The 18701-nt window shown below is 45.0% G+C and overlaps 1 protein-coding gene across 1 annotated transcript in view; it reads right to left on the bottom strand.

Moving 5' to 3' along the window:
• Positions 1-6813: 6813 nt before the first annotated feature.
• The window catches only part of EHD3 (EH domain containing 3), a 30618-nt gene continuing 18730 nt past the window's right edge, over positions 6814-18701 (bottom strand). The window contains exons 4-6 of the mRNA XM_080616046.1: positions 11482-11894; positions 10339-10503; positions 6814-8821 (exon numbers count right to left, since the gene is read on the bottom strand). Of these exons, the coding sequence (XP_080472172.1) occupies positions 8294-8821; positions 10339-10503; positions 11482-11894 (1106 nt within the window). The 3' untranslated portion in view covers positions 6814-8293. The remainder of the gene's footprint in view (positions 8822-10338; positions 10504-11481; positions 11895-18701) is intronic.

Genomic DNA, 18701 nt, shown 5'->3' with positions numbered 1-18701 from the left:
ACTAGCACTTTGTTAGGAAGTAAATAGCTATTTGCTGGGGCTGTAAAAATCACTCTTCCTCTCCTTGTACCTTATCTCATCTTCCTGGGCAGAAGTCAAGAGCCTCTTTCTTTCCCCCCCTCCCCTTCCCTCTTAGATATACAATTGAATACGAATGATGCAAGGGGTATAATATGCCAGGTATTTTACACACTCATCTCTGGGGAGCTGATAACAGCAGCCTGCCTCTCCTGGAAATGGCCTCTTGGCCTGCTCTCTCTTGCTGGAGTCAGCAGTTGCTTACAGGGCTGGGAGGTGCTTGTCTCCCTTGCCCTTCCAGCAAAGGGCTTGGGGCACGCAATGAGGTTGCATTTCTGATTATTCTTGAGGCTTTGAGGTGCGATGTAAATTCAGTGGCAGGTCCACCAGCTCAGTTGCAAACCTCCAACCAAGGTGGTGGGCTCTTGGCTAGATGAGGGGGGAAATGGGCTGTGAACAGGTCTGACCAGCCCTGGAGATGGTGGGAAGCCACATCTGTGCATCCTCTTTCCCCAGGGGTGTCCGAGTGGCTAAGTTGAGCCCGCCAGCTCTGAGTCACCCCGACCTTGGCAGCCTTTCCATGTAAATCACAGCTCTGATATCGATGTTGAAGGTGGCTGAGCAAATCCCCTTCCTCGGAAAGGGGAAGGCTGCAGCAAGGCCTCTTGGCTGTGATGGTGGCCTGCCGCTCTCAAGAAGGACCACGCCAGCTTCTGTTTGTAACTGTCCCCCTGAAAGGAAGCGGTGGCAGGCTGCCCATCTGCCCTTATTTCTGTGACCCAAGTGAAATGAGCAAGGTGACCCATCGGAAACAGTGTTAGAAATATTTGTGACATTCCATGATCTCTGCAGGGCTGGGATAGAGGCAGCTGGAAAGGGCAATGTGTCCTGATCTGTCACATTAGCAGTTTATCGTCTCCTGCTCTGCAGGGCTTATTTCTCTTCCCCTGTGAAGGAGACATCCATGTTTCCTGCTGGAAGAGAGCAACTGCTCTGGGGTGACTGGACAGATCCTCCATGGAGGCATGACCTGCTTTCAACACGCTGTACTTGCAGCAGCCTTCCCTGGCTGCATGTACATGGCATCTTGACCAACTTCAGCAGCTTCCCCTGGTCTCCCCTCTGAACCCCTGGGGCTACCTTTATACCTTTGGCAGCTTCTCCTATGGCATGGGCAGGGAAGCCACCTCTGCTGTGTTGCTCTGGGACCTGACAGGGACTGACTTTCTCCAGGGGGGTACAGGACAAGAGCCATTACTCTTGCCCATCTCAGAAGGTCTTTGGGGTGTCAAGATAAGCACTTTTCTTCCTCATTCCTGCTGTGCAGGTTGGGTGAGGATCTGTACTTCCCCAGAGCCCTACTGGGAGGGGAAGAAATACACAGAGTGGCCTTGAGAAAGCTGATTGCTGTGAAAACCCACAAACAAAGCCTGTAACTGCTCCTTCCAGGTTCTCACAAGAGATGTGAAATGCTGACCTCGGGTCTGTACTGAAATGCAGCCAAGGCAGAGATGATGTGGTGATTCTGGGTTTGACTGAGCTGTGCAGAGGATGGAGGGGGAGGGAAAAGCTTTTCAAGCCTAGGCTTTGCCACTTCATAGAACGTGTCTCTTCTCTGCTGTTCTGCTGAAGTGCTATGCCTGAGGCTTGGCAGAGCCTCTTCTCCAGCGTCCCCTCTCCTTATGACATGGGGAATGTACTGCAGGCAAAGGGCTGGAGCAATTCAATCAGCAGAGCTTTGCCAAAGCTCATTGCCTTCTCAGTCGCCATTCCTGGAAAGTATTGGTGGGAGGGACACACAGGGCACACAAAACTACCAAAACCCCATCACCATAAAGGTCACATGGTTGCACAAACAGCTTTGAGGCAGTCAGTGGTCCATGGGCTATGGTTTGGCTGCTATGGGCCTGGATATTTACAAAGCATTCAGCCATCACTATACTTGATGGTAAGGCCAAGTACATAACATAGCTCTGTTGAGAGCTAATTGTTGGTTTATAGCATGTACTGCCTGCCTGTGGCTGAAGCAGGTTTGAACCAGAGCTTAGAAACCAGGTCCCAAAGCATCATCAGTACTTGACCCATGGTGGGCTTTTGATTAAGGCTCCCTGTGAGACCTGGGGTTGACATGCACTGCTTGTGTAACTCCTGTTCTGTAAAGATCTCTGTTAACTCCAGTGCATGTGGGACATCTCTAGGCAGCAAAACTTCCTTCTCAATTGTTCTTCTGGTTGCTGGATGATTTATTGGCCCTGAGCAGCCTACAGAGCTTCAGACCAGCATTAAATGGCAACCATTAGATCATCTCCTTTACACTTTTGAGGCTGCTCGCTTTCAGAAGGAAGAGTCAGGTCTTGCATGGCTTGGAAGGAAGAAGGGATTCAGGTGTGCTTTGCTAATACATGTTGGTGGCTGCTGGTGGGTCCCTGGGAAGCAGGCCACCATTTCTTATTATAGTTTAGTTTGCAAGCTGTGATTTCTTTGCTGATTTTATCCCTTTTTGCAGGATGAGTCATCAAAGATGATGATATTAATTAAGGAACTAACCTTCCTTTGTGGCAAATGGTGCGAGTTCCCCAGTTTGCCAAGGGTTTGCTCCATGCTAGAACTGCTTTGATGGGTGCTAGTTAGCTGTTATAGGTGCTTAAGCTGCTCATGTCCTTTCCTATATAGAGGAACTGAAACTCCTCATTGGCATGTGAAGAAACTATTTACTGAGGGACTGGGTCTTCCCATGCTAATCAGGGAGCAATTCAGCTTTTGAGAATTCAATACGCCTGTTAGCTTTCCAGCTGGGACTCCAGTTATGTAGTTATGGTACAGACTGGAGACGCCTGTGCTGTGTGAAGCTTTAAAGATGGCTGGATGCAGATAATTCTCCCTTATTTGCTTTGTGAACGGCTTAAGCACAGCAGGCAGCGAGTTCTTGCATTGATACTTTTCCACTGGCTTTAGGGGAAAAAAAAGCCTTGAAAACTGATGGCTGAAGGAGGTAAGAGAAGTGGCCAGAGAGCTTTCCCGGGGAGCTGCGCTTACTTCTGCCATCACCTTATAAGGAGCTTCTGTGATTCTCATCTTGCTGATAGATGTGGAGGGTGGTAGGCTGAGCGATGGGTAAAAGCTATTTAGAGATAGTTTCTAGTTGGCATTTGCTTGCAGCAATCTCGTGAGGCACAAGGAGAGGAATTCCACGCATACGCCCTTCATTTGTCTGCACGATGGCACAGGCAAGGAGGACAATGTAATCCAAGGCCTATAAATATCTCTCACGTCCATGTCTTCAGAAGACATTAATGGAGCCCTTGCTGACGCTTGTTTACACAACATGTAACTAGCTGGAGGAGAGCCCATTTTAAACCTAGCAACTCTCACAGTGTTTGATGTGCTCCTGATCAGCAAAGGTATCAGTGGAATGGACACGCTGCGGACAATGTGTGCTGAACTCAACAGGGATTTCTCCGCCTTCGGGCAGAGAGGAATTGTTTAGAACGTATTCATTTAAATACTGGCTTCATTACTTTATCTGCAGTGCCTGAAGGTAGCTGGGAAGCTACACAGTGATTGACTTGCTGCACTAGCCTTGAACTTCTTGGGATGTTGAGTTTCCAAACTAAGCCTTGTTTTCCCCCACCCTTGCACAGACTGGGAAGATGAGGGACAGCACAAAGAAGGAAAGGGAAAGACCAGAAAATAATAGATACTGTATTATGAAAATTCCACAAAAATAACTTGGATGTTGTAGTCATGCTGCTCCTCTGTGATAACTCAATGGTGTTCCCGGTGAGTGTTCCCAAACGCCCACCTGTCATGCTTTGAAGGACTCTAGGACTTCTGTGTCTAGGAAGAGGTTAAATAGTCTATCATGTCCCTTGATTTGCCAAAGCCTAAATGTGGAGTTACCTGATCCCTCTTCCCACAACTTGTCCCTATAGTAAGAGAAACATTGAAACAAAACAATAGCAGAGGAAGAAGCTATCAATGATGCAAGAGGTGTAGCCCTGCTGGGCTTGTAGAAACACTGTCAATCTATGCGAGGTCAACTGGCCCATAACTGTGTTCCCCAAGCAAAGGTTGCTGTCATATGGACAAAGCATTAAGGCATAATAAGAACAAGCTAAAAGAACAGTTTCCAGACTGAAGATTGAATTTCATTGTTGTATGGAGTTTATGTTGGAACTTGAAATGATGGAAAAACTGATTCCAACTTTTTGTTTGATTAGAAATCCCTCTGAACTGCAGCATGCTGGCTAAATTCCAGCTCAGAGAAGTAATTGCCTTTTTCTAAACTACACACCTCCTGTGAAATCTTATCCAGGGAACTTAGTGTAATTACTATCCTTCCCTTCACATAAATGGTAGTGGAGAACTGTTGATCCAATCTGCCTATTGTTTTCCAAAGTAGAGAGAACTTAATTTTCAAGCAACCCATCTATTGGCCCATATAGCTTGCAGGTGCAGATTTTTCTTCTCCAAAACCTTCCCAGAAAGGAACAGAAAAAGACCAAATGCAGACCCTACTCAGAGAAAGCAAAAGGAACTTTTTGTTCTTCTGACCTTGTGGAAGCTCTTCTGTCTATGGATGGATACAGAGGGGCATGAAAGCAGTGAGTGATACTCCCATGTCCACGTGATGGAATCCCCCACCCACAGACATGAGCAAATGAATAGGTTCCTCTGTATAACTTCCTGGGGAATACCTTGTTCAGTAACTGAGAACTGCTCTTACAGAAAGGAAGCACTGTTGGATGCAGATAATACCTTTGGAGCATGGTTTTGTGAACTGGCAAGCAGTGGACATGGAGTCCTTGTGGGCCTGGGAAATCATCTCCTTGCTACAGATGTGAGGAACGATACAAGTGACTGGGGTTGCCCAAAAAGCCATAACTCTGAAGGGAAAAGAAAAAAGAGAGGGTGTGCAGCTGCTGTCTATGGGAAAGGGATAGAGAAATGTATGCCTTCTCATAGCTATACTGGAGAGATAAGATCGCATCTGTTGCCCATAGAACCTCAGGGTGCTTGGGGTTTGGTGTGGGGGGTTGGAGTGTGGTTTAGATTTTTAACTTCCTGAAGAGCTTAACGAAAGTAAAATGTACAGGATAAACTTATCTGAATATGGAAGACTATCTGTAAACTGCCTTTCTGGGAACAGCCTCTCAAGAGGCTGTCCTGTTCCCTCTGTAATGGGGTTGCTTTGTCTCCTGCCCTGTTGCTGAACTACAGCGCGATGGTGTTAAGTAACTGTGTGTCACTAAAATGCTTGTGTTGGTTTTTCCCCTCCAACATGACTGGGGAAGTTGCACTCTTGACAGCGTAAGTGGTTTCTGAGCAAGTGTTGAAAGAACCTTTCCCTGCTGTGGTGGTTTTGTGCACTTGGCCTGTGCTGGCAGAGCACTGTCCCTTCTGAGTGAATCCTGCTGACACATCCTGGAGAGGCTGGTGTGGGGATGTAGAGCTGGAGCCTCTGCACAACGCACAGAGCAGATGCAGGAGCTGTGGCATGTGCTGTAGCCCTGGTGTGGATTAGCCATGGTGTGGGGGACTGCTGCTACCAGCAACACAATCGCTTGCTCTTTCCTGTTTAACAGCAAGCCTTTTTTTGAGACTGCTAAAGAATAACTGCAGTTGGTGCAATGAAAACTGATCTACTACGCGTGTTTTAGCAACAAGATAGTGGTTGGGTTTGTGAGCTCACATGTCCTAACTATCAAGCACAAAACATTTTGTGCCCTGAAAGCCATTTGATACCCATCACAATGAATTTTTGGCTCACCTGAGCACCTTGCTGGTATATACTGGAAAAAGACTAACAGACCTTGCCTGCCATCCCCTTTGAGGGAACCAGTTATCGGTTGCTTTTTAAGCAAGCTAGATTTCAGCATGGCATGACTAGCACAAGCAATGTGCTGTATGAGCAGGCATCAGGAAATCATGCCCACCTAGACGAAGGGCTGATTCAGGGGACTCTTTTCAGCCTCAACCTGGAGTCAGACGGATGCCAATTCCACAGAATGACCTGGACAGCATTAGCAGATAGCACACTTGTAATGACAGTGAAACTGGGGGTTACTGGGTAGTTGAACTGGAGTAACAGTCACGCTGCTGACTTTCTAAATGTGCATTTATTGCTTCTTAGTCTCCACCCTATTATCTCCTCTCACCCCTCTTTCCTGTACAAACACGAAATGGAAACTGTGCCAACCACTGCAGCTCGCACCCTCTTTCTGCATGCTTCCCCAGTACAGTCCTAACTGCTCTCACTGTCTTACTCGTGCATCCCTCTGTCCCATTCTGGGGATAACAATCACTGTAATCAACACATAAAGAAAAGGCAATGGCAACAGAAGCAAAATTAGAACCAGCAAGGTTACAGACTGGTGGGGTTTTTTTGTGTCCTTTTCAGATCTTGATAAACCTGAAGCATTCTTGTCTGACTGGCAGGTGAAAACCCTTTCAATATATTCCTTTTCCTAATTATTTGGTGGCTACTTCCCCGTATGTTGAACAAGGTGAGTGGTGGGTACAATTCCACTTGCTTCAGCAAGTACTGAGGTTGCGATTAGCCTGCCAGAAGAGAAAGGAGACGTTGCAGATGTTAACCAGTCACTCATCAGTGTACACCCGGGGCCAGCAGGGCTGGTCTGTATGTGCATATTTGGGAATGTGCTAAGGATCATTTCCTCGTTCTGCTGCATGGAGAAATAACCTGCTTTTTTCCCCCTTATCAGCTGCAGTTCATTTTGCTATGTAAAGAAATAGACAGATCTGGCCTTTCTTTTTTAATAATGTTTTAGGACCAGGGTACAAAAGAGGTTAATGCGTTAATTTTTGACAAGTGATAAATGTACTGCAATAAGCACATCCTACATACACAGAATATATTTCTCTATATAATATGAACACAGAGATATAAAATAAGTTACACTTGTCTTGGTTTTTCATCACAGTAGGAGCTCAGCTTATATAAAGTGACAACAGGAATTGGAACAACACGCTGCTCCAAAGCAACAACAAAACCCAGAAGAGTGCCTCTGTGTGTTTGTGTGTTCAGGAAAGAAAATAGGAAATAGAGGGATTTCTGCCAAAACCAGGTCTTGAAAACAAAAACCTCAGAGCACGAAAGAGGATGAAGAGGGTCTCTTAGCTCAGGGCAGAGGTTCTGGAGATCAAGTGTTACCGTGTGGTGAGGAGAAAAGTGGTGAAGGCTGTCATCTCTGCTACATTTGTGGGGGCATAGGTAGCAGAGCAAGCTCTACCCTGTGCCCCAGTGTTCTCTGTTCTTATGATGGACCATCTACCTACCCGACAGTGACAGGTTCCTATCTTTACATTAAGAATGGGACCTTAGCTTACACTGTGCACAATGAGAGTAAACATGTCACTTCACAGGAATGATAAACAACACCACTGTTCAAAGAGAAAACACTATCCACTGGTTATGAAATGTTCAGTGAGCCTGGGAGTGGTGTTGCAACCCACCTGATGTCTGCCTCTAGTGCCCCCTCCTTCGGTATTCCTTGTGGGGTGGTTCTCTTTGTCATGCCTGCAGAACTTATCTCCCCTGGGGACTAAAACAGGAGGTAGAGACGATAGGGAATTCTCAGTGCCTGTCCCACAGCAAACAATGAGGAACTCCAGCTGCCCAGTTCAGAGCTGTTTCAGATTTTATTCATCTTTTTTTGTCTTTAAGGACAGGGAAACACTTGTAATATTTAATCTAACAGTAAATCAAGGCGCCTAAAAGTTTTAACTCTGGGGTCTAGTAACTAGTATTTTAGTGTGGGCTTATGTTTGTCAATCAGGAAGTGCTCTTTAGTTTGGCCAATAGCTAGGAGACTTCGTGGTTTCCTCTTTGCTATCAAGATCTCTGTCTCCTGAAGTTTGTGAGACTCATTTAAGAGCAGAGGGTGCAGCCAAAGCTCAGGAGTGATAGTGGCAGTTAGCAGGTTTCCATTAGTGCCTACTTCACTCAAAAATGCAGCCCACTTCAGTTTTTCTTCTGCTCCTGCTTATCAGATCCTCCTAATCTCAACATACTTTCCTTACCTTCATATTTACAGACTACACATTAGAAAGCAGGGATGTTACACTGGAAGAGTTAATTGCATATTACCGTGAAGGACTGGACTTTTTTGTTCTCTTTGCTTTTTTTCTTCATACAACAAAATAAGTATAAATCCAAAGTTGATCTCACCTCTAAAGGTATAATTTAAGTAAACATGTTTTTCTAGATCTTTTCTCCCCCCATTCCCTTTGCCTCTCCCCTGTAACTTTCCTTTCACTCTGTTACTTTCCTTTTGGATGGAGGGAGGAGATGGGAAGGGAGCTCATTTGGCAGCTCATGACCTTCCAACTTGACTTTAATGAGATGATTCGCCAAGGCAAACTCCTCATCATCCAGCATGCCATCTTTGTCGATGTCAGCCAGTTTCCATATCTTGCCCAGCACCGTGTTGGGCAGCTTTGACCTCACCATCTCCTTCTTTGCATTGGCACCAGTTATTTTACCATCAACAGGTGAGAGTGTGTAGAAGATCTCATCATACATGGGCTTGTCCCTGGCCACCACCCACTCCGCATCATCGATCCCTTCACCAGCGCCTTCGCCATAGCCATGGCCAAATGGACCATGCAAGGTGCCCTCAAAGGCTCCTCCCTTCACCATCTGGGTTGGCCGCTGTGACTCTTCCTGGCGTACGAGCACCATGAGCTGGGCGATGTCATTAGCCAGCATGTCTTCCACTGTCTCCAGCAGCTTGCTCTTCAGGGGCTGGAACTTGCTAAAATCCTGGGCTTGCAACTGATCCTTAAAGTGGGACAACACAGCAAGATGTGAGCAACATGGCCATACACAGTGCAGTAACAGTGTAGAGAGGGATGACTGGCTGCTACTTGGCTCAGAAAAACCTGCTATTGCAGAGGAGGAGTGGGGAGCTCAGCATTCCCTCCTCTGATAGCCCTGCTCCTCAGCATGTGATGGCCTCTCTCTGGCTTAAACTCTCTTACTTAAAAGCTCTTTAAGCCCTACAGAAAACGATCTCGGCTAACAAAGGGGGCTGGCAGGGTACATGGTGAGAAGGGAAGTGGTTTACCCAAAGGCCAAGATGATGGCCATATGCAAGTAAGACTCCTCCTTTCCAAGTTACATAGAAGCAATCTCCCTGTAGACCAAATTGTTCAAGGCAAACTGCTTCTGCAACTCTTGCTACATCCTCCAGCCAGTGCTCTGCATTCCCTCCCCCTCTGCATTCTGGGAAGGAGATGTTTCTCTAGGAAAAGCCTGTTGTATTTATCAGCATGCAGGGCATCTTTCAGAAGCCATAAAGGCAGTAGTATGCCTGTAAAGAGGTGAGCATGTCTTTACAGCATGGCTCAGTCTGTAATTTTCACAGCTAAGCAAAAGTGCTTTGAGCAGGGCCTGCAGGTAAGTCTCTTCTAAAAACTGCACAATGACCTACAGCTTTATCCTTCACCCTCTACTTGTTAAATCCACACTATTCACTCCTTCTGGATTGGTACAGTTATTTTTAAACACATATTTTAACAAGGAGTGAATGGGATCATCTATTGGATACACTCCATAGATCTCATTCCCAAGAACTTATGAAAAATATACTTCACAAAAGAAAAAGAGCAGATGGGTGTGTTTTCCATAGGGAGCTAGTAATGACTTCAACAGCTAGCAACTCAGAACAGGTTTCTGCTTGGACTGAAGCCATGCAGCAATGTAGCAGTGTCCAGCATTGTCTGAATATACAATTCAAGGCTCTGATCCAATGTTCTTTGAAGTCTTTGACTTGCATGAACACTGGGTCAGGTCTTAGCTCTGCAGAACAGAAAACCTGCTTCCCTGTTTAAAACAGAAGAGGGGCTTTAAGTTTCCACAGGCTCCTTTCTCTCTTTCTATATACAGAGTGAACTAGAAGATGGGGAAAAAAAGGCAGCTCTTGAGGAGGGGGGCATATGTATAACTTTTTCTAGTTACAGTTTTTCTTTTAATATACATTACAAATATTCTTAGGCCTGGAAAATCTGTAAGTGGAACCTGGAATTTAAAATAAAGAAAACCAGAAGAAATAATTTGCCGTCAAGTGCTATTCAGGCAGAGATCTGAGAAATGAAGGCAGCTGTAGCTTCACACGAGCTCTATGTGCAAAAATGTTCATGGCCAAATATAGCCTGCACATATTGCAAGGCTTGTAACAGGCCTTTCCCAACAATCACAACAACAATCAGTGTCTGCGTGGCTTCTGTCATATACCCTGAGGTACTCTAATGCTCTCCTTGGATGCTTGGTGATCTGGCCAAGATGTCACTGCTTACCTGCATCTTTCTCAGATTGGGGAAGTCTCCTGGTGAGATCTGATGCTCCCGTTCAATCCGGGCATAAATCTCTCCCAAGTTGTTAACAAGCTCTTTCTTTTTATTGTCTTTCCCGAACATGGAGGGCATTTCCTTCTTTAGGGAGCTGATGATGTAGGCATGGACCTGAAGGGCATTAAATGATACAGAATGAAGAAGACAAGTGTTAAAGAGCATACTGGGAAATTGTTCCCAGCAAGAGTATCTGTACCCAGGACTCAATCCCATCTTGCCCCACCCTGAAGAACAAGCTCAGCTCCTCAGCTTGCCTGTACCTACTGATTATTGCTGCAGTACTACGTGCTGCTCAGCTGTGGGCTCTACCTGTGCTAGGACAAGGTGAAGACAGTGTATGAGTCCTGGTCATACAGTAACATTCATATGCAATTCCTGGAGGGAGTGGTGTGGTTTTTTTTCTTTCACTGGGAATAGCCTTCCAGGGAATAGTCCCTTGCCAGTTCAAACCAAACATAATGGTTTTTGGAGCTCTCTCGGCTATTTTTACTGTTTTAGTAGGAACACCAGTCCTTAACTTGTGACATTGTGTTTTTTCTTAGGAATGAAGACCCTTGCACAGAGGGCTTTCTAGGGATCTTTGATCTCTCTTCTCAATTTATATGGGGTTATTCCTTGGATTCTGAGGGGCTTCATTCAGCTCATTTCAAATATCCAGAGATACAGCAGGCTTATTTGCCATTCTTGCGAGTCTCCACCTTCTCTGTGTCCAGGTACTTCTCTTGGCTAAGGAAGTTTAAGGTAAAAGAGCTAGAGCTTACCAATTCCCTTGGTTCTGACACACTGAAAAGGTCTTAATTCTCAAGTTGCAACCACACAGCAACTTTCCAGATCCCTTCAAGTGCTACCTGCTTTGATCTGCAGCTACCTTTGTCACTGTAGCCTGTCATGACTGAAGCACCAAGAAAAGGAGGTGCTTTCTTCCTTGAAGTGCATAGGACTAATATGCTAGGCCTGAGTGAAATGGGATGGATAGAAAGCAGGATCCACCAGCTCTGCGAGCCAAACTGGCCGAAACCACTCCCCTAAAGCCTCCATACTGCAGACAGTCCAAACTGAATGCCTGAGGGGTTCTATGCCAACACCTACCTTGGCCAACCGTGCTCGCTTGATGAGATCATTCAGCTTCCTCAGGGCTGCATTGCGGGGCAGGCTCTGGATATCCCTGAACAGGTCCTGTTCCTCTGCCTCAAACAACTTGCGGTTGTCAGGGATGAGCAAAGGATGGGACCAAAAGGAGCCAATGTAGACCCTGATGACCTCCGGAGTGTTGACGATCTTTCCCAGGGACCACATGAGGGCACCGTACACCCGCATCAGCTGCTGAGTCTCTATCTGGTCAGCCTTGTTGAGAACAACTCTCATCTTGTCCTCATGGTTCTTCAGGGCCTTGATGACCTCAGAGAATTCATCGGAGATGTCCAGCTTGTGCGCATCAAAAAGGAGAATGATGCGGTCAACCCGCTCTGCAAACCACTCCAGTACAGCAGCAAAGTCATAACCTGCAAGGGGTGGAGGAGAAGCTGAGATGCACATGCATGTGAGTAAAGAAGCCTACTTGCTGTACCAGAGCTATGCCATCTGAGGGTAAGCTTGCAAAGAGTAAGCTGCCCCAGTAAGATCAGGTAGCTTGATAAAGGCAATGTGAAACATCATTCCTCATCAAAGGTCGAGATGAGGCATTGTCCTTCACACTGAAACACCCAAGGTGCACAGAGTTAAGGATGGCTCTCATCATCTTAACAAATCCCCCAAAGAAATCCTGAACTTGTGCTACAGATGCTTCATTTAAATTCATATCACAAGGAAATTGCTATACTCGAACAGCTATGGCAGAAGTTTTGCATGTTGGCAACAAGAGAGGCCTAGTTTCTGAATTACTGGCCATCAGCATAGCATACAAAGGCTGCAGAATGCTGGATAATTGCAGTACTTGCACCCAGACTGGTTTGAGATGCGTGTCTCTACTGCTTAATAACCCTCAGGTCTTGTCTAGTTTGGCGAGACTGTCCCATTCAATTCAAAACCCAGGATGCAAATAACCTGTCTTACCCGAGTAACCATCCTGTCATACCTTCTGCATGTGCACAAAGCAAAATGATTTGTGTTTACTTTGCTAAGTGCTTGATGCTTAGCAGACAGCATTGCTGTGAACACCAGAAGTGGACTCAAGCTACAAACTGTGGGTTCAAATTTCTTGTGCCTCAGAACTAAGGATAATGGATGCACAGTGTTAGACTTGGGTGTGTCTCTAGGCAATACAGAGCATGATAAATGGTGTGGTGGTGATGTTTTTTTAAAAGCCAGCAATAACAACAACAACATGACCTTCTCTCCTAGCTCTGCGGTGGTTTTTCACCTCTCAGCCTCACTGAGAAGCTGATGTTCTCCCTTCGCTCTTTCAGGCTCTCTATGCTGTGTGATATTTGGGGTTATCTGTGTTGCCAGAGTGTGGTATTCTGTTAGAAGAGCTTATGCTACTTGCATTCAAATCCTTTTACTATTTTAATCTTGGCTTTCATGAATAAATGTATGACAATTAGTTCAGTGCTCCTCCCTTTCTCCTTTCTGTCCTCTTAAAAACCTAGAGGACACCCAGTAAATCATAGTCATTAGTTCAGAACTACAGAAAGAAGACTGCTGAGCTCTGATCTTGATTTTTGCCACTAGACTTTTCCTAGTGACTAAGCAAACTGGGGTGGAATCCTGGCTCTCAAGTCAGGTCAACTTTCTCTTCAGCTAGATAAATTGGTATTAAATGTTTACTACTGAGAACTTGCACAACTACAAAGCATTATTATCGGGCAGAGTTTTGCTTTGTTCTATTATAGTTTTCCTTTTACAAGAAAAGGGGTTTGGGGTGGTGGCATGCTCTTGGACGTGGACAGCTTGCTCTGCTCTTTTCCATGGGATCTACAGAAACTGGATGGAAGAGGGATGTCTGTCTCACCAGTGACCTTCTGCTCAGTTAGGACACTGGTGCCTTCTCTAGCAGCAGTAAGCAGTGATGGACCCTGGCTCTTTGCTCAGTTATGTTTGATGCTGAGAACTCCAGATAATGCAGAATTAGCATTACCTTTGACAAAGACCTGCTGAGCATTCAATATATTATATTGATGTCCATATAGCTTGTCTAGTCTGTCTGTCTAACCTCAGTAACAAAGCATGAGTCAGATCTTCTTACAGTTGGAATAAACTTGGTCCTGCTTGCTTTCAGATATTAACAGCTTTTTAACCTTAAATGTTCTCATTGTAATGAGCTCACCTCCATAGGTCTAACTGCTTATCTGCTGTAAAGCCATGTGTGCTGACCCCTTCCCAAATTGCTCTAGGAGGCACTAGCAGCGTGACAAAGTCAATACAGATACCTTATTTCATGTGGACTGGGTTCAGGCTGTAAGTTGTTGCTCTGCACACAGATCAGTGAGTTTGCAAATGGGGACCACTCTCCCCTTTCAACGTGGCATATATAGCCACACCTAATGTTCCATTCTGCTTGGGCTGTATTGGAAACCACTTAGCATGACAGGAGAGTTTTTTCTTCATATGCAGAGCTACACAGCTTGCTTTTTCACCATGGAAGCAATGAGTCAGGCTGACTTTGTTTGGAGATGTTTGTGCGTTTAATCTTGTCAAATCTCATTGACTGGGATGCTTTATTGTCAAGCTGGCATGTGTTTGCATGGCACCATGACTACTTTTTCCAGCCTTTTTCTTGGGAGGATCAAGGGTAAAACAGTCATGCTTTCTAAGGCACACTGCAATGCTACAGTAATGTCCTGTCACAGATCATGCAGACAGGTTCCCTCTGATAGCAGAGGAACAGCCAGTTAGCCTCCCTGTGGTTAATAGGGGCTAGGATAAGGTGGGGAAGGTGTCTGTACCTATAAAGTGTGGCATTCCAGTCTTGGTATTAGCTGAGTGCTTGGGAGACTGACCATAACCCTTTGATCTGTCCCGGTCTCAGGATTATAGCAGAAGTATCTTTAGGTGCTTAGCTCTGTTGATTTTTATCATGTATCAAGCCTGGATCCACAACAGCACTTAGAAGGTATCTGTTCTGTGAGCTTCTCTTTCCTATTTACCAACAAAAAACTTGCTCTACCCAACAAAAAGAGGGCATTAGTATCTGCTCAGACCTCTTGTGTGTTTCCAGCTGCTACAGTAACAGTCAGTCTTGAAGGTCCCTCTGGACTTCATTAAATGTTTAGAATTGATTACTAGACTTTCCCAGCTTCTTTGGGGAAATTCTCCTGACAGCTGTCCTGCATACTGCCATTGAAGAGAGAACAAACCCCTGGGGGAGTTACACTTGGGGTGACGTTTCAGAGCAGGCAGAACAGTATGGACTCATCTGCATTCCATACTGAGACAAAAAAACAGCTCATAGAATCATAGAATAGTTAGGGTTGGAAAGGACCTTGAGATCATCTAGTTCCAACCCCCCTGCCATGGGCAGGGACACTCCACACTAAACCATGTCACCCAAGGCCTCATCCAACCTGGGCTTGAACACTGCCAAGGATGGATATTCATCTTGTATGTCCCGCTAGCTTTGGCACTTAGGGAATGTGTGAGACCTCTCCTGTTGGTTCCCAGCAAAGCAAGAAACCTCTCTCTGTGCAGTTCTAAGTATTCTCCGGTATAGAAGTATCTGTCAGAAAAACCAAGGTGTGTATACTTTGTTAAGTGATGACACTTTATCATAAGTGTTGTATTGTTCCTTAACATGTAGTATGACCTCCAGAAAGGGCAGGTGGGACAGGCCTCTGTTTACAACTATCTTCTTGGAGTCTGACTGTGATGGTGTTTTCTCACACAGACAAGTGCCTAGAGAATCGCTACACTGGTGATTTGCAGGGCTGACATTTTAGTTTTGCTGTTAGCACATAAAGGAGTAGATTGTTCCTTAAGCAAAGCTTTAATTTTCAGATGGTTCTTCAATAGCATGGAGAACTGAGGACTTTTTGCCTGAATCCAGCCAGAGCTGGAGGTACTCAGCACCTGAAAACACACACAGTAACTAAATCTCAGCATTACAACCTTACTTTAATTTCCATCCTATTACCCCTTTTTCATTTCACAGGTGCATAAGGCCTAACTTTTTCTTCTGGCAGATTATCAGTGTGTGAGCTTAGACCAAGAACTGATCTTGATCTACAGTCAAATTAGGAGTTTTTGAAGTATTCCCTTGCTCATTCCACTGCAAATGTGTTATGTTTCTTCATGCCTTCTTAGTGTTGTAGTGTTGCTAAGTCCTCTCATAAAAGCAGCCAGTTACTATCTCTGATTTGGCAGTGTTTCAGTGATGGGTGAAGCTATCCACATAACACAGCACAGTTTTATTCTAAAGTTACAGGGCATTTGGGAAGCCATCTGCTTGCCAAGCTGCATAAATGCAAAACCATCATTGCAGGGAAGTTCAGACAAATGAAAAGGGCAGAATTTTTTGCTCAGTAATTCCTGTCTGTTCGTGGCTGCACTTGCATTTCTGACAAAAAATGATGCACACTTAAATGTTCTCTCGTATCACTGATGCAGCTTTCGCAACCTCCAGATAAGGTGAACATGAATCCCAAGCATACAGTACTAGGAGGACAAGATGAACATGATAACAACTTTCTTCTATCAGATGGTTTGTTTTTTTTTATGGGACAGATTTCCTTTTGACAGCGTGAAAACGACTCAACAGATTTTAACTCAAAGCTGACAAGTCAGTGGATTTAGCATAGAGAGAAAGTGATCTTCTTGTAGACACCCTGCCACCTAGACTCCACAAGGCAGACTGGCTTAGTGAATACTTGTCTGTGCACTACTGGAATACCTGGCAGCATGCATTTCACTAAGATCTGGCAGGATTATGCAATTACATTTCTGTCAAGTCAGGCCAAGCATGATACAGCCTTTATGCTGACTGTGGGAACACAGATGATACCTGACCCAGCATAAAATCTGTCTGGCTGTAACATTTTAAGCCAGTTTAAACCAGGAATGAGTGTGCATGTATTGGTTCAGCATTTCTCACTATGTAGCTATACTGGTTGCTTTGTTTGTTCTTCTGGGTTTTTTGGGTTATTTTGTTTTGGTTTTTTGCCTGATAGTAAGCATTCTGGATTTCCTGTCTTATGAAACTACATCCACATCCCCTGTGGTAGTGGCGTTCAGGTGGGATGAAACAGGTATAGTAAGATCAAGAAATCCTGAAAACCCTAAAGATGCTGCTTTGCACCCGGTATTTCTCAGCTTGCTGCCACTACTGCTTTAAATTGTGCTCCTGTTTTTAGTAGTTGACCTATTTCCTGCTGAATTTTAGTCACTGGGAGCTCCCTTTTCATTCTTTTAAAGCTGGTGCTATCCAAAGGTTGAATATTCACCAGACAGCAGCCCTCTATAGGGCAGAGTTTTATGGCCATGTCCCTATCTGTCAGGATAGATTGGCTCTGTATCTGAGGACAGCATCAGAAGATGGGATAGCTGGCACAACAAATGCTGACTACCTAGAGAGGGAGCAGCTTTTGAAGATGAAATGAATGCCTATTCCAGGAAGCTAATGGCTTTATCTGAATTTTAAATTGAATAATAGGGTTTGGAGGCTTAGTCTATCTGGTCATGGCGATGTCCCACCTGAAAGTCCTTCAAAGACAACTACATCATGGCAAAACAAGCAGACGGCCCACACTGGAGAGGGAGAATGTGCCAGGAGGGGCAGGTGTTACCCGAGTGTGACAGATGGCTGTAAGCAAAGGAGAAGTAAAGCAACATGACGGTCAGAAGAAGAAAAGGAAGGAAGAGAGGGGGAAGTGACACATCCCTTTGAGGACACACACAGTGAGTGGGAAGCAGGGTAGGTAGCTGTTTTAAGACCCTGGGAGAGATGATGCAGTACACAGAGGAGGTGACAGGGGAGAATGAGATGAAACAGCTAGGACTGGGTAGAAGAACAGTGATTTGAGCAAGTTTCTCTCAAGGTGGGAGCTGGTGGTGCCAGGAAGGAGAGGACAGAAGGGAACATGAAAAGCAAGGGATGAGTATTGGATATACGTCACTGCAGCTCATCCTAAACTGTCTTTGTAAAATGCTGCCATACTCCTCCCTGGAAGTGGCTGCCTTCCACAGGGATATAGATACTCCTGTAATGTACACCTGTGGGTGTGTTGGGAAGTAGACAGAAGTCCTTCAGCAGGAAAAGGTTTCTATGAATGTTGCATGTCATAATTTCTAAAGCAGGACTCAGATACTGATCACTTCTGCCTTTGCTTATGCTCAAAGAAATAATCTGTCCTGGAGCTGCTGATTCACGGCACTAGGAGCTACTTCCTCCAGCCAGTGCCCTGCATCTCCTTCTCAGTACCAAGAACTAATGGAAATACTAACGTGTTTTGGAGACATAGTTTCCCAAAGCAAAGTAAAAAGGACTAAAAGCATAGAAAACCTACCTATGTTTGTGGCTAGGAAAGATGAGTGGGTGTCATATTCCTAATGCTAACATTAACATTAAGCAGTACCTGCACTGGCAGGCTTTAGCTTTCATGTTTCAGGGCCAGGAGCCTGACAGGGCTCTTGCTTTATGTCAGTGGAAAATGAGTGAAATCTCACTAAGCACACTGAAATCATGTGGAGCAAAACTAAGGATAGCATTGTCCAGAACAAAGTTTCATTGTAACATCCTGTTTAGCTTCTGTCCACACAGCAGACCTCCTCCCCTCTACCCTTTACATGTTTATGTCTTTGTCATTTGTGACAGATGGACTGAGAATTTTCTGGTACTTGGGCCAATTCAGGAAACAGTTCCTAGGCAGATTTTGAGACCTCAGAAGGCATCTGAATATAGGCTAAGTTCTCCAGAGTGGTCAGTACACAGCAGCACTGAGAAGCTGGAATTCCAAGGAAGTCTTTTTATTATTGTGTCCAAATACAGAGTTCTCCCAGTATACATAGTTTAAATCTAAGGAGAAATCATGTTTGAAAACCTGACCTGAAATGGCCATCAGTAACTGGTAGCTGGTACCAGTGACCAGGAAACAGTCCTTCTCCACTGTTACTCAGTGATGAGAGAATACATGAGCATGAATAATGCAAATTGATGAGATACTGATGGGCATGACTATCTTTCCTTGATGAAATCAGATCTGTAGGATATTGCTGGAGTGCACAGTAGATGATACAATGGACAAACTGAACAGCTGTTCTAAAAATCAGACTTGTTACAAATTAAGTGCTTGTATATGTTAACAGGAATAAGAAAGAAAAGCACAGCCCTTTCTATCTGTGTGCTATTTAATCTCTGTTCTTTTGCATTATTTCTTTCT

Source organism: Psittacula echo (assembly GCF_963264785.1).
Source record: "Psittacula echo genome assembly, chromosome: 4".
Lineage (NCBI taxonomy): Eukaryota > Metazoa > Chordata > Aves > Psittaciformes > Psittacidae > Psittacula > Psittacula echo.
Note: the sequence above shows the minus strand (reverse complement) of the source record. Positions and strands in the feature narration are given on the sequence as shown.